This window comes from Dromaius novaehollandiae, chromosome 3 (genome assembly GCF_036370855.1).
Source record: "Dromaius novaehollandiae isolate bDroNov1 chromosome 3, bDroNov1.hap1, whole genome shotgun sequence".
NCBI classification, from domain to species: Eukaryota; Metazoa; Chordata; class Aves; order Casuariiformes; family Dromaiidae; genus Dromaius; species Dromaius novaehollandiae.
The window spans coordinates 87846212-87862542 of NC_088100.1; the positions used below are offsets into that span (position 1 = coordinate 87846212).

Below are 16331 nucleotides of genomic sequence, written 5' to 3' on the forward strand. Positions count from 1 at the left end.
GCAAATTTCATGCAAAGTGAATTTGGTAGTTAGGGGTAGGATTCATCTTACTTCAGATAAACTGTCTAAAACATTCGGCAAAGACAGAATTGGTCTTCAAGTTACGATTCTTCTTCTGGTGGGTGGATTTAGTCACCCTGTTGAGGTAACATGACGGGGGCCACCCTCGGTCAGGGAGAGGGTTCTTCTACCCCAGTATCTGGTTTCCATGAATGGTCATAAGGGAATAAGTAGATGTCAGGCATGTATGATGCTTCCCACATATACTCCTTTCACTGCCCAGCCTACTTTCCACTGAATATAAAATGTTGACTAGCTGTTACATGGCTGAAGTTGTGAGATGAATCCCATACAAAGTGTTTGGGGAAGGAATTAGAAACTTGTGGAAATGTAAGCATTCTTTCCTTGAAAATGTTGTGGTGGATACTCCAGAGATAAGCAAATGGGATTTTCTTCTGAAAAAGCAGAGCTTCTCTGCTAAAGTAATACAAAATTAAATAGATTTACAGTAATATTCAAATCATATTATTCCGGCAATAAAAATGCACACAGACTTTGTTGCTAGAGCTCACCGTCACAGACTAGTAACTGTAAAAGGACGGAGGAAAGACAGCAAACATACTGTGAAAACACGTTATTCTCTGAAAATAAATATCAGAGATTGCCAAGTGTTTCTCCACCTAGCAGCATTAGCTCACTGTGTCAGGAACCTGAAAAGGGGAAAAGGAACCCTCTTCGATCCCTACGAAATGGTATCTTTTGCAGAGGGAACAGTGTGGAAGAACATTTGATAACAGCTTTAAGAAGTGGCCCTAATGTAGCTTGAGATTGCCTTCATTGGAGTGGGAGCTGCTGCAGGTAGATACAAGAATGGTCAAACAGGTAGGGGCAGAACTGAGAGAATGTATGGAAATGAGAGCAGAAAGGAACTGGTGGTGGTGGAAAATGGCAAGCCAATAGGTGGCTTTGAAAGGTGATGTGGCCAGAAGATCAGATGTGAAAAATGACCTCAGCTGAGTTTTAGATGAATGACTGTGGTAGCATCTCAGTAGCATCTCTCCTAAAGGCAGTCTTCCTGGCGCACTGTCACTGGAGGGTAATGGAGTACTACAGTTCTGGGATAGAATCCTCTAGCTCTGTGCTTTGAGCAGTGTCAGCTTTGGAAGATCTTATAAATTCATATCTGTGTCAGTAAAAGCAGATCGTGAAGCAGCATAGATTATTCAATGTGCACTATTTGCACAGAAAAGATTTTTGCCATGTTTTTTGCATAGTGGCCTTACCATAAACTGCAGCTGCTGTGGAGATCCTGACCTCCACACTAGCAGACTTCTGTCCCAGGGCACAAGAAAGGATTAGGACAAAAATGTCATTTCTGGATATGAATTTTGAACCTAGTTGTGTAATTTCTCACTGTACTTCTGGGATTTTTCTGCCTTAGTTTCCAGGGGGTTAAGAAATAATTGCATAATATCAGCCCCATTGTTTAATAGGTAAAACACTCAGCGTTTTTAATAAGAGATGCAATAGTAAGTTTATTTAAAATTTTTGTTTCTTTATAGGAATTCAAAGGTCCATTTTTAATAAGATGCATTTCAAATTTATCTGTGATAAGTACTTATTTGCACAATGTAAGTGGGACATTTCTAAACTGCATGTATGTTTTTATATTTCATACAGGCTTTCTGAGAAATCTAAACTGAAGTTTTCTTGTTTATATGTAAGCTGGAACCATTATTGTGAGCTAGCCTCTGTTTAGGATTAGAAAAGCTTCGGAAAGACAATGTCAACAAATTATAAACCCCTCAAGCTGTACAGAAAGCGAATAGTGTCTGTGCAGGTTTTTGTATGCATAAGCATGTTTAAAAATACAGTCCTTTGTTGATTTCTTCTCTGTTATTTTCTTCTTTTTTTTTCCTCTGATTGTCACTATCTGAGTTTCTGGGTTGTGGATTAATGCTTAACACTGCCCACTGTGTATTTGTGATTTGCGTTTTGTAATTAAGGGGAACAATGGGAGTCCATTGGGTCTCGTTATATATAATGGTTGGTTTAATTTGTTTCACTTCTATCTTGTTAATTGTAAATTGATCATTAAGATTTGAATTCTAATCTGTCACCAGGGTTGTGAGTATTGAAGCTAGAGCAATGATCCTGGTTTTAATCACTGATGATGAGAAACAAATTTTATAATTTTGGTACATATTGCAGTTCATATATTTTAACACTGTATTTTATGGTGTTATAAATATTGTTAAATGACTTTTAGTGTAGTTTTACTGTTTGGACTATAATGTATAAATTATATTACTGTTTTGGCAACAGTAGGCATCCAACTGTGTGACTTTAATTGAAGTAAAGAACACACACCCGGCTGAACTATTTTTCTGCATGTTTGGTTGACTGCAGTCATTGCAGTCAATACCGGGAGTAAAATGTTTGTTGAAGGTAGCAATACAAAGATGTGAAACAGAATCTGTGTGCAGGATCAGTCATAAGGATTATATACGGGTTTTCTGAAGAATTATTATCCTGATACTCATTGTGTCAGCAGAAGTATTTTGGAGCATATATGTAATTGCTATACAAGTAAATGGTTTTAAGCGTAGGAAAAGAACTGCTTAAAAAAGCCAACCTCTATGCTGAGACTCCAAGTCCTGCAACGCAAAAGATTGTTCAGAGGAGTAAAGGCAGCACTGCCATCTTAGTGTTCAAAAATCAGCTCATCCTAAAAATATCCTAAGATTGGTTTAAATTATGAGTATTTAATCTTTGCTGGTTCTTTGCCTCCACGTTTTGAATTTTTTGGATGAACTTGAATTTTTTCCAAGACTCTTTTAGCGAGGATGGGGGATAAAAACTTAACTTTGTTTTTGAACAGAAGTTGAGGCTTTTTGGTAGTTGAATGAATCCAGAAGTATAGATGATTATTTTGTTGTTGCCCTCCCCCCCGCCTCCATATCATCAATTACTTTGAACAATTAAATAAGAATTGGCTAAGCTGCAGCACTATTACACATCTACTTACAAGCAAGCTTCCATTTTATATTTTCAAATTAATGTGGAGTTGTAACTATGCTCCTTGCAGTTTTAAAATAATATTGATTTCATAGGGGTCTTGTTGGCTCACACACTGATACAGTACCATGACTGTATGACCTCTGGGGCCAGCCTAAGTCTGTGGAAGTGCAGCGCCATGCAGAGTTCAGCTCAGATGGTGATGCTCCAAATGTCTGCATGCTTCAGTGTCTTCTCACTGAAACAGTTCAAGCCCATCACTAACTTGGTCTGTTGGACCCAGAGTAGCTGCAGCGGAGTGCCATCAGCATGTCTGTGCTGTGACCTTTATGCTCTGCATCCATCAGACATAGCACGCAACTTACAGGCTTTTCTAGCTTATGTCGCTCCCCAGAGTTGCGGGTGGGCTGTCTCAAAATTTTGGAACTGCGTAACTTGGAGCCTGCCCCTTTCTCCTCCATCCAAGGTGTATGGCAGCTTGTGAGCAGAGTGATTCAGAGGTAGTTACTCTGAACCTGGCTGGGTGGAATTGCAACTCATAGTTTAGATGTGTTGTCATGTTCACCTACGGTTATTCAGGCTTATTGCAATTCTATATATTTCTGTATTTTTGTTACTAACAATTTCAAAGTCATTTAAAAACCACATAGAATTAATTGTCTTATATCAGTTTTAGGAAACTGAGCCAGATAAATGGTCTATTCAAAGTTACCTAAGGAATTTATGTCAGATGGTAATGAAAACTCTTGGTCTGCAACCTTGTGTCAAGAGCAGTGTTCTGTTTTTAGAGCCAACATATGTACCTTTGTCACTGGCTGTTTCTTTGCCTGAACTTTTTAATGTTGATTTTGATAGGCATTCTGCCCTTCATCTGGTATTGTCCTTCAAAATTTTGGTGGAATTAAATACTTGAATCTGGGCGATCAAACTCTGAGATATTAGACTTGTAAGGGCTGTTGTGTAGATACTCTTTTAACTGATTTTTTTTGTGCTAAGTTCAACTGTAATTACAGAAGAGGTGTTTTAGGAGAAGAGAGCAACCCAAGTAAAATGGTTCAAAGTATTAGGCATTTAGGTCTGTATTTTGGGTGTTAGAGATCATGCTACTGATGTTTTCAATGAATTGAACTTTTTTTTTCTTTTCTTAAGGGTAATTTTCAGTAGTATATTATTTTGGGGTACCTAGGATTTGAATGCCTTAATCCTTCCAGAAAGAATTCCTGCACCTTAGAGGTGCTGGAGATTAGTGAACAAGTCCCTTAAAACTTTCAGATTTTTACTATTTTGAAAGTTGCTTCTGCTGCTTCTGGGAATCAGTCAGTCACATGTAAATGAAGAAAAAGAAGCAGGCTCCCACAGTTGGGAAACCCTACAAACACGGTAATTTACAGTATTCCCACAGGGCACATACTGTTGTTGCCTTTTACTGTCAAGAAGGGAACACAAGATGGCAGATGAGTTTAATCCCTGTTATCACTTGGTTGGGATCTGCGTGACATCTCTGTTGAGCTGCTTTGTGAGGAACCCTTGCTTTTATCCACTCATTGTCTTTCTGACAATATCAGTATCAAGTAAAGACTGCGTTCATACTGTGTGATAATGGTTGGTTGACGTGACGACACTTTTCTAGTGCTGACACTTCACACTTACTAGCATTTCTGTTAAATGATTGATGTAACAATTTGACTTCAGTTGCCTTCCTTTTCACTTTTACGTAACTGCCCAGGACGCTCTTTTGCATATGAGTTTGATGTACATGATTCTGATGTATTTTTCAGTGATGTTCCTTGGTAGACCTGTAACCGCAAGGTTAAATTCAATAGACACAATCTTTCAAAGTTGCTCTTGTTAAGTTCTTTTAGATTCACAGATGATACCATGTATTGTTCCCTATTTAAATATGAAAAGATTATGTTGTCATTTCCAGACTTGACTTGTCAGTGTAACAGCATGTTTTTGAAGGAAGAGTATTCCAGCCCTCCTGTATTTTGTTTTATTTTTTTAAATGTCAGTTGTTGTTGCATTCTGTAATAGCCTAGAAGGTAAAGTATCTCTTCTGTAGCTGCAGCATATTTAAGTTTATGCTTTAAAGACATCTCTGGAGCTTTTTAACCTCAAGGTCTGGAGTGGCAGATGCCATAAAACAAATTTGCTTGCTTCTGATCCATACTTTCTGATGGTATAGCAGATTCTGACATGTTCTCATTAACCTTTTCTGAAGAGTTAAACTGTACAAGTGCATAATGTATATTTTATCACAATTTTATCTGAGATCTTTTCCTGATATTAAGAAACAGCTCATGACTATTTTTTCATGGGCTGATGGTTAGAGATGTAGCAAGTAGCAGTCCTAGGTCATTCAGGAATCTGCTTGCCCATGAAGAGTAAGAATTGCTGAAGTGACTGATTTTCTTAAGGGCTGTGCAGATCAGTATGTACAGCCTGTATGGTTCGTCCCTTGTTTCTTAAGCTTTTATTCATTTTCCTCCTAAAGTGGTGCATCTCTAATGGTATTTTGGGCCTATTTTCTTAGCAAAGTTTCTAAAACTATAGCACTATTGAGATTTCAGGCTGTACAGTACAGTGAGGGTTGAACAAGATTTTAGTAGTCATTTTTTAAATTCGATGTTAGATGTTACAAATAAAGAGCTTGAAATATGTTTTCACAATGCTGGCCAAATTGTTGCTTAACAAGTATGAATTTACATTTAGTGATCTTATTTAACATCAGCACATGATATCAAATGGCATGCGTGTTAAATTTGTCTGAAGTTAGCTGACCTATGACTGAGTAATTGCCATTGGCATATTTACCAGATAGCCTTCAGCATTGTGTTCTTTCTTCTTAGAATTATTTGAAACAGTGTTTTGTTTCTGTGAGTTCTAGTAATAGCCTGTTTATGCATTATATATACGTTTGAAATTTTATAAATGTTGAAGCCACATATTGATGGCACACTGCAGGATGAAATCTGACAACATCCATCATCACTGTTTTACTTCTGTAGATCTGAAGTCAACCAGCTTAGTCAGGAAAAAGAGTATCTTCATGGCAGATTGGAGAAGATGCAGAAAAGGAATGATGAATTGGAGCAACAATGTATCCAGCATGGGAGAATGCATGAGAGGATGAAGTCAAGGTAGGAGGTCCTGTTAATCTGTCAGTATATGGTATGATCTACTGTACCTGTTGTGGTGTGTAAATAGGAAAATGATACCGGCTTGCTTGAAAGTAATACTCTTTCTTTCATGAAAATGACTGCCTGCCTACCCCACAACCATTCTTTGGAGTTTTTTTTATAACATCTTTTGCTTGTGCCATTTTTGATAAATAAAATGAAAGCTTGTACAATATAGTTTTCCAAAGATTTTAAACCTAGTACATATGTGTGTGGGTTGCTTATGCTGTTCTCTGCTTTAACTTGGATGAATTGTCTTACCATACTCAAAAAAAAAAAAAAAAAAAAAAAAAGGCAGAGGGGGAGGAGGAGAGAGGAGGATATTCAGTGATGTGAATGTAGGCTACAGATGTGGATTCTGTGTTGTCATGTAATAGATATATTTTTCAGTATTGCCATCTTAACTTTCTCAATAATGTATAACTTGAATAAACAGAAAAATCATATTAAATCTTAGTATTCAGAGTACTATTAACAGCTTCTGGGCACAGATAGCCTTTGAGAGAAGCAATGGCTTCCTCAGGATCAACTGGGAGCAGCTGCAGCAGGACTAGTATGGAGCACTTGACTCTTCTGGCCAAAGTGTCCAGACAGCTAATGCCTTGTGCTGTGCAATTTGTATTAGATGGCCTTAGAGATCAGTGTGGAAACTTTTCTTTATCTGGATGAATCTTGGTATCAGGAAGTTCTTTTGTACTCTCTCACTCTGTTTCCCAGTCTGTATTTCTGTGCAGCTGAAGATCACAGACACTGAAGAGTGCTTAGGCATGGTTGGGAAAGTAGGAGAGGAGAAAGCAGGGGGAGGTCAGAGGCAGCTCTGCAAACCCAGTCATCCAGGCTACCTCTCATTAGTAATGAAAGGCACAAAGGCAGTTTAACTTTATTTGGGCTAGTGAGTCCTGACTGGGCAAAATTCTGCTTGCTGTTTTCTTCCACAGACCACCTGATACGAACAGAGCTTGCACGTACTGAAGCATCCCGTCTTGTGTGTTCATTCTCTTCTATTGACTTTTTTCCTCCAACACTTCATTCTCTGTCCATATCACCTGTTTCTTGGAAGCTCTCCATGCCTTTCCTCAGTCTTCCAGTTCTCCTTTCCTCTTCCTTCTCCCATTTCTGTCTGTACCTCACTCTGTTCTGCTGCAACCCAAGATTGCCATCATCTTTTATAGCTCAGAGAATAAAGAAATTCCAAATGCTATGGTGGTGGCCCTGGTCTGTGTAACCACGTACTCTTGTCACTGGCCTCACCTCCCTTTTGGTTTCTTTACTTATGTAGATAGTTATCATTTTGGGGGACAAGCACTGGTTCATTCATTGTGTTTGTTCAGCAGTTTTCACAAAGAGGCTCACATGATGTACATTTTCTCTAACCTAAAAGTGAAAATTTTAATAAGATTCAGTGTTTTAATTGTCAAACTTCTGTAGAATGTTTGTGTAGACATCTGGTATGAGTAAAGTAGGGATAGATATATTGTAAATTATTAGTGTATACTCATTAAATATTTCAATTATATACAAGTTTTGGCATTAAAAGGCATTTGTATCTACTTTGAAGTATTAAAGCCTTGTTTAAGTTTTGAACAGAGAAATAGAAAGTTCAAATCATCGAGATCCCGAAGTACCCATGGAAGTACACAGTATCTTAGTATATCTTCTATCAATTTCAGGAAAATAGATCCGAGTTTACTATTAACATGTGAGCAGTGTGACTCAGATTAATTCTTCAGCTTCAGACTCAAGACCGTTACTTTTCATGGGTAGGCTAGGTTAGCTGGACTGCTGGCTACCCACATACACAGGCTATTAAAACTTCTACAAACAGATACAGAGGCACCTTTCTGCTTACAAAGTAGGCATTCCCACTGCAATCTGCACTGGCACAGCAAGACCAAGCGCAGTGTTAGTTTTAGGGGAAAATCATTTTTTTTCCTAGTTGTTCCTGTAGAATTATTAGCATCTAGTTGAATTTAAGAATGATTTGTTAGTTTTTAGGACAACATTTCCTTTGTGTCAGAATGGAATAGACCTACTGGACCTGTGCTCTGCTGTACCAGCCGTGATTATACACTAGAAAAGATTGAAAGCATTAATCTAGAACAGAAAAGTGGTTTGAAAGCAGCGTGGTCATGCTGCAGGCAGTGGCTTACCTTCTGCTGCTGTTTTGATGACAGCAAGGAGAGAAAACAGGACAGTGATAGTGCTTCTCATGTTAAATATTGTAGGATATGTAAATATGGCAGAGATTACTAGGTGTTTGAACCATGGCCAATATACTTTACTAGCATTTTAAGGGGGGGTACTCTTTTAACATCTTTTTTATGATGATCTTGGACTGTATTTATTTAAAATCCAGGTAATTAGTGACAAAGCTGCTATAATAAACTGCCATAAAAATTCAATGTAATTTGATTTTTGTTTCCATGTGAAAACCTGAATATATTTTTCAGTATCAGTTCCCAAATGCTATAAATTGGCTATGGACTATTCAGTTCTAAGTGAAGAAAAACAGCAAGTATAGCAACTACAACAAATAGCCCTTGTCTTTTTTGCTACCCGATTATGTGTAGTGGCTTCCTGTCTAATTTTCTATCTGCTGTTCTTCTAGCTCCCATTAGAAAAATTATTTTATCAAAATTATTTTGAATTAATTTGGGGCCTAACGTTTGCATTTATATAATAAAATATGTGGTATCTGTATTTAAGAAGAAATCTCTGTCAATGCTTGTGTTCTGCTATGAGAATATGACAGGCCCTGATGTAACTATTTTGTGAAAGGAGCAAGATCTAACTGATCAATCAAAATTTCTTTTAGAATAGCAATGTTTTGGCAGTTGTGATACCTGCGTTCCTGACATTCCTATCTTTCTCTCTGAATATGTGCTGTATATGAATATTGTCTGAAATGATATAACAAGTTTTTAAGAAAAGATTACTTTAAAATGCAATCATCAAAGATGGTTTTTAATCAATGTTTTCAATGTAATACGAATATCTATCCCTTTCACTGTGTTTTTGCTCAGTGAAATATGGCATTAAAAGAAGTAAATGTCCATGAACTTGAGCTTAAAAATTTGCAGTTCCTGCTACTATGGAGACATGTTAATACTGCAGTGGAGCTTAAAAGGGGTGTTCATTTATTGTTATTAATCTAGCAACCCTGTAGTTCTTTGCTTTTAAATATAAATCATGTTAGTTTGTTCCTGTTTTTATTTTTTTTTCAGCTACGTGCTTTTAATTTTAGACAGGTATTTGTGTGGCTAAATATATTATCTCAAAGATATTAGGTAACATGTGGCATAGAGTCACTGCTGTGCCACTAGAAAGGAGCTGGTCAGCACAGCACAGTGACTTCATAGATCTGAATCTTGGAGAAATGAACTCTTGTCTGTTATGTGGCGCAGAGAGCAGTGGTATCAATTTTAAACTCTAAAGCAAGTTTTATGATTAAATTCTGCAAATTCCCAGTCTGTATATGTGCGTTCATAGTAGAAATTAGAAGGTAGCAGGAAGTGCAAATTTTTTTTTTATAAGGTAACTATTGAGATAGAAAAATAGCAAAGAGTAAATAGAATATGTAGCAAAAATAAAAGGTTAAGCCACCCTTGTCTCTCTTGCTGCGTCCCACTCTGCAAAAATAGATGCCAGAAGAAGAAAAATTCAAATTAAATAGATTAAATAATGATACTTAAAATATTGGTTCATTCTCTCCAATTTTTATGTTTCCAAACCAAATTCTAAGGTATAGTGTACACTTTATCACCTCTGTAATTAGGCCAATTCTATAAATGCAGATCCACTCTCTCGCAAGCTCTGTTGTTTTCCAGTTTGGGGAGTAAGAAGCAAAAGACAGGGATATGCTTAGCTGTGTTATTGATGGAACACATTCATTAGAAACTAATATTTGATCAAGCTGCCATGGGTCAGGATTTTATAGCTATTTAAGCTTTTGATGAACTTAAGAACTCCTGGGATGTACAAAGCTCAATTATGGCTTTGCTTTTCTGCATCTATTCTTCCCCTAGAGCAAGCATTTGATTGTACTTCATCTATTTAGATATTTTCTTCTGTGGAACAGCCAGTGTCTAAAATGTGAAGCGTTTAATTTAATATAGCTAGCTCTTCTCTGTATGTATTTTCTTTTAAAGTGTGATCTCTCTATGTAGCAGAAGAAAATCTGAGTAACTTTCCTTTTTTTTCTTTTCTTTCTTTTTTTTTTCTTTTAATACAATGAGCCATCCCTGCCTTTTCTTTATATCAGACAGCAAGAAAGCAAGCATGTATGGACAACAGTTTTTATGAAGTATGTGGTGCATTTAAAATGCTTTTAGTAGAACATGAATTTGGAAGCTTCTAATTACTGTTTTCCAGAGCTTGTACAGTACATGGAATCTGGGGCTATGGGTGTTCTCTGAAACTTCCGTTTTGGTGATCAGAGTTGATATTTTTAGCTTTAATGGGTGTATGATCACCGTTCAATCTGGGTAACATTAACGATAATAATACATTTTAGGCAAATTTGTATGGGGCTTTTTGTTGTGATAGTCTTTTGGGGTTTTTTGACATGTATTTCAACTGTATTTTTGGTAGCTAAAGTTAAAAAGAAGAGCCTACAGGACTGGCAATTTGGGGCAGATGTGTGTCTATTCCTCAGGCATCAGTGGTTGTAAGTTAACTACAAAAATGTTATAACCATCTGTGTAACAAGACGGCAGAGATCTGCTCTTGCCTGTTACTATAAATAAGAAGGAAATTTGTTTGACTTCATAGACATTGGATTTATAAAGACTATATGTGTCAAATTGTGCTATGTGCCATGTTGCTGAGATGTGTCTGCAGCCAACTACCTGGGGTGTCTTCCCCTTCAGACATTCTAGTGAAGTGCAGCAACTGTGCAGAAATGTCTGTGTAGCACAACATGTGACAAATTATATTTGTTTTCTACCTATGGGGAAATGTATGATTCTCATGGATAACCTTATCTGGAAGAGTAGCTAAAATGGATTCTTAAATGGACCACTCAAGGAGTTGGGCAGAATACATGACATTCAGTTTGACACTTTAAAGGGGGTTTTTCCACCATTAATTTTTTTTGTTGTTGTTACTAAAAGATAGTGTATGAGTGAACATGTATGTATGAGAAAATTGTGTTATTTTCAGATAGCTGATTTGCTGTCACTATTACACTTCTGATTACAAGTTTTGCATTTCTTTGGCAAATCAATTGATTAAAAAATTCAAATTAGTTCTTGATAATTGAAGCAATTATGTTGCATTAAAAATTTTACATTTCCTGCCTAAAGCTCTAGTGCATTTTTTGTGTCTTCCCGAAATAATGATGGGTAGAAAAACCTGGTTTTGACCATTGCTGAAAAAGCCCTTCCCCCTGCCCCATCCCTATGTTGAATATATTGTCATCCTTATTTTTATTGCATTGACAGATTAGTATTATTTTTAGGTAACAATGAAGTAATTGTTACTATCTCCTGACTAGACCAATCATCTGTTTTGAAAGGTAGTTATAGAATAAATAATCCATTAAATTGTGGCTTTTTAGTTTAGGATGCATTCATTTTTATACTGAAAATAGAGATAAGCATACATATTGTCTGTAATATCTTTCCTGAGCATCATTATTTATGCCCCCATATCTTTGGTGTGGCTTTACTGTAACAGGATTGCTGTAAAAATTGGCAACTGAGCTGTTTGTGCAGCCGTTCATTCAAGGAGATGGTTTGTAAAAAGCTCCCTGGTCACTGTGTCCTGCATTGCAGTGCAGCCAGATAAAACTCTCAGCTCTATCCAGAATTTGGGGTTATCACTATTACTTAATTTTTATTGCGTTTTGATAGATTCATGTTGTAGGCTGAGGAACATATACTCCAGAGACATATTATTAGGAAATAATCAAAGAATTTTGTGTGTGTGTGTGTGTGTGTGTGTGTGTGTGTGTGTGTGTGTACACATATACGCACATAATGTAACAAATCCTGTCAGAATCTGAAAATGTATTTGGCTTTTGTTTAATGTGTTTGGCTGTTTGCACACAGTACACATGCTCTGGAATAGAAACTGGATGCTTAAAATCTCTTCCTCCCTCTTCCTCTCCAGATCAGTATTTGTTTATTTCATTCATATATATATATATATATATATATATATATATATATATATATATATATATATGAATATATATATGTATAAAAATAAATAAAACATTATATATACGTCTATTTAATCTTTCTTCCTTCTCTCTCTCTTCAAACTGTGTGTGTATATATATGCATATATTATTTATGCTTTTATATACATGTAATCTATATTAGTATTTCCATTTAAACAGTTTATCATTTGTATAAGATTATATAAGGCCCCCAAATACTGCTTTTAAAAATTTTGTTCCCCAGCTACTTGAACAGCATATATAGAAAGCAGAACATTATCTTAGTTGTTACAAAACCTGAAAATATATACAGAGTGTGAAATACCGGATCTCCGGAAAATGCTGTGAAATAATATGCAAGCCTGGTGTTACGCTTCTTGAGTGGCAGATGACATGCAGAGAGAAATACTGCTCACAGTTTTCAGGTACACATTTAGAGAACTTAATAATGCTTGGTAAGGTGTGTTCTAGGTCACTGAGTACTGTATTCTACTGAAGCTATCACTATATATAAATATTCTTTTCCTTTGGGAATATATTGATCTCCATTGTGAAAGTCATTAAGCCTCGCGACTCAAATTTGGAAAGCTGTTTCCAGCACCGCTGGTCTACTAGTTTAGGTCCTTCTTATTTTCAGCCTCAACTTATTTGTGGTAACTTGCACCTATTTGTCCTTGAGCTAAAATTGGTGTAAATAGTTCTTTGTTCCCTATTTGTTTCTTTGTTTGTTTTTTTTAACCTACACTGTATTTATAGACAATGGTTATATACCTTCAGTCTTACTTCTGATCCCTAAGTGAAGCCTTCCTTTTTTGTTCTTCATACTGCAATAAGCTCTCCAGGTCCCCCAGTTTTGTGGTCACTGATCTTTTTTGCATATGGGCAATCAGAACTGTCTACAGTGTTTTGAATGAGGCTATTTCAGTGTCTTATATGGCGGAATTAATATATTTACTAGAAATTCCTGACTGAGGGATCCTCTGATCACATTTGCCTTTTTTGACAGCTGCAGAATACTGGCTGCTGATAATCCTTGTGTATCAAAGAAGTGCATCCCAGACCTCTTCCTCCCAAGTAATTTTAAATTGCTAGCAGAGGCTCTCGCTATGAATTCAGAATGCACCAAGTCCCTAGTCTAAGATTTTGTACTATCAAATTTCATCCCATTTCTGCTATTCCAATCTTCTGAGTCACCTAGTTCTTTTTGTGCAGTATCCCAGTCCTTCTCTGAACTGATGACATCTCTCAAATTTATCAGCACACTCCCACTTTTTGTGCTGAGTCATTATTCAAAATACTCAAAAATCTGTTTAAATTCAACCAGAAGAAATCCACTTGGTCTTCCTCATCTTCAGTTATTCCTACCAGTTGTGCTCTTATTTTAGTTACTTATCAACCTGACAGTTCCTTTATTAATCACCATCTTCTTTTTCTTAGCTTAATTAACATTTGCTGCTGTGGCATGATATTAAATGTTTTGTTGACGCTAACATCGGTAAGATTTATTGCATTTCCTTTATCAAAAAATCAGCTATCAAAGAATTTAGGACTGATGTGACAGAATCTGTTTGGCTTGATTTACGTTTCAGTTTCTTACATTTTTTGTTTACCTTAATTTGCTTATATATTCTTTTCCTTCAGAACTGTTGTAGGCCTTTCTTGCATTTGAAGTTAGATTAATGGGCCAGTGGTTGTCTGAATTACCTTCTTATAAGGATTAGTCAAGAATGCATCTGTTTAGATTGCTTAGCCATGTAGTCAATGTGAGGAAGGAGGTATAGAGGAGAATAGGACAGTGTCTGTGTTCGCTTGGCACATCAAGACAGCTGGTCACCACAATTTCTATGCTTTAGAAACTAGAGAATAATATCCGGGAAAGGGATAGCATAAACCAAAGAAGAGCGAGGTGGAAAAACAGCCGGGTTTGCTTCTCTGTTGAACAGCTGTCAGTGCTCTAACTGGCACCTCTTCTGCTCAGAGTCTGGTTATTGTCTACTCCTGAGAATATCCTCGACTCCACTGCTTTGATATACTTTGCCTTCTCCAAAGCAGACACTACGATAGTTCTTATTCATACCATCAACTTCTGGGAGTAAAGCCTTCAGCTCACTAACAGTAAGCTCATGCTCTTGTCTACTGGGAACGTAAAAAGCCCTGAAATGTGTCTGGGACGTAGAACAGCATAACGTAAGGTTCTAGACTGTTGTTACCTTTCTTTGACAATACAGTTGTTTGTTTTCAAAGTTAAACATTAATTTAGCATTAATGAAGACTTCTTGATTCTTTTCTCTAAAATGGAGGTGGATAAAGGTGATGGCCTTTGCAGCCCCGTCCAGACTCTTCTTTGATATAGCAAGATCTAGAAATGTTTGCTCCCATGTAGATCATCCCATTGATGCTGGAACAAACTTGCATCATAGGACAGACATGCACTTATGACTTTCCAGTCAAACTCCATTTAATTTTCCTACATTTGCACAAACTCACTACTGTTTTAATTTTGGTTGGAAGTTACTTCAGGTGATGATGCATGATCCTTCAGTGTTAATCAACCAATTACCCCTTAACCACTTTATCTCCTTCTTCAACCACTTTGCTTTCACTTTGCCCTAAAACAAGCAGGTGGTAGTCATGGACTGCTCTTCCCCACCCCTGTGACCCCCTTCCCCAGAGAGGTGAAAGAAGAAATGAGCAAGCTGGATCAAAGTACTCCTTTGCTGGCAGGTTCAAAGAAACAAAATTGTTTAATGGTAAGGAACCGCATCAAAAACATGTCACAATTCATTTAAGGCATCCGCTAAAATGTGTCCAGAGTTACAGAATAAAGGTTTTTACCTAGAGCTCTGGAGAACTGTCCTACCATGTTCCTCCTAGAATTACATACTGTTTAGCAACCTTTAGCAAGTCTTGATGCTTTAGACCATGTAAAAATTAAGTTGTTGAAATCTTTGACTATTATAGTCACCTTACTTTTATTTCTTCCATATTGTGTTGCATCTGCATTGTTTAAGTTTAATTTTCTGCACTGTATTTTTGTGATATCCCTGTGATATTTAAGAACATAATATGTTTACAAATATCCATTCTGAGACTAACACTATGCAGTAGTTCAGCAGCAAATATCTAATTTGGCTATTTAACAATAATTGGGATCTTTCTGTTGGGTCTTAAGTGAACTCACAATACTAGTAAAATCTGACTATTAACCCATTTGGCAAACTGCTTTAAGCAGGAGCAGGTTTGCTTCTGATTCTGATCTGTGTATAGCGTTCTGAGATTGTTAGACTAAGGCTATTTAAAATCCTCCTTTTTCGTATAATGGAGAATTTAAAATGGAGACAGATGAATAACATTTAAACAGCCTAGAAAGTGTGTCATGAAAATTTACCAGCTCCATAACAAAATCTGTGCACCTGCCTACTTCCAAGGTTATTGTTGTAAGAGAAGGAGACCAAAAATAATGACGATTTATGTTCTTAGTATAATAGGTGAGTAGATTTTTGCAAGGCTATTGGAAGGTGGCTTTCTCCTGATAACTTCAGTATTTTGATTGCATCTCCAGGGTTGAGCCCTGCTCCTATGGAAATTAATATAACTGTGGAGGCTCTCATTTTCCATATCAAAGTCTAACCTGCTTTTAAGTCTTTGAGTATTTAGCCTTGATGTGTCTTGTGCCAATAAATTCCATAACTAATGATATATTTAAAAACAAACAACAAAAAAATCCTTAGCCTTAATGTTGATTTTTGTTTTCTATTCAATTTAATCGGAAATGCTGTTGTTTTTGGATTATAAGACTGAAGACTTATTTTTGCACTGTGTTCACTTAAAACACTGATGGAATCTTCTTTTGTTTATTTTTTGTCTTTCTTGTTTAACTCATATTCTTTTCTGTAGTTCTAGTCATATTCATTATCCATTTTTGAGTGCACTCTAAAAAAAGTGCCATCCTAAAAATTTAAATATAAATG

At 36.5% G+C, this 16331-nt stretch overlaps 1 protein-coding gene across 11 annotated transcripts in view; it reads left to right on the top strand.

Annotated features, from left to right (window-relative positions):
- Positions 1-16331, top strand: part of SDCCAG8 (SHH signaling and ciliogenesis regulator SDCCAG8) — a 124638-nt gene that overhangs the window by 65074 nt on the left and 43233 nt on the right. For all 11 annotated transcript variants that reach the window (XM_064509395.1, XM_064509396.1, XM_064509393.1 and 8 more), the window contains one exon: positions 6027-6158. In XM_064509395.1, coding sequence (XP_064365465.1) covers positions 6027-6158 — 132 coding nt within the window. The remainder of the gene's footprint in view (positions 1-6026; positions 6159-16331) is intronic.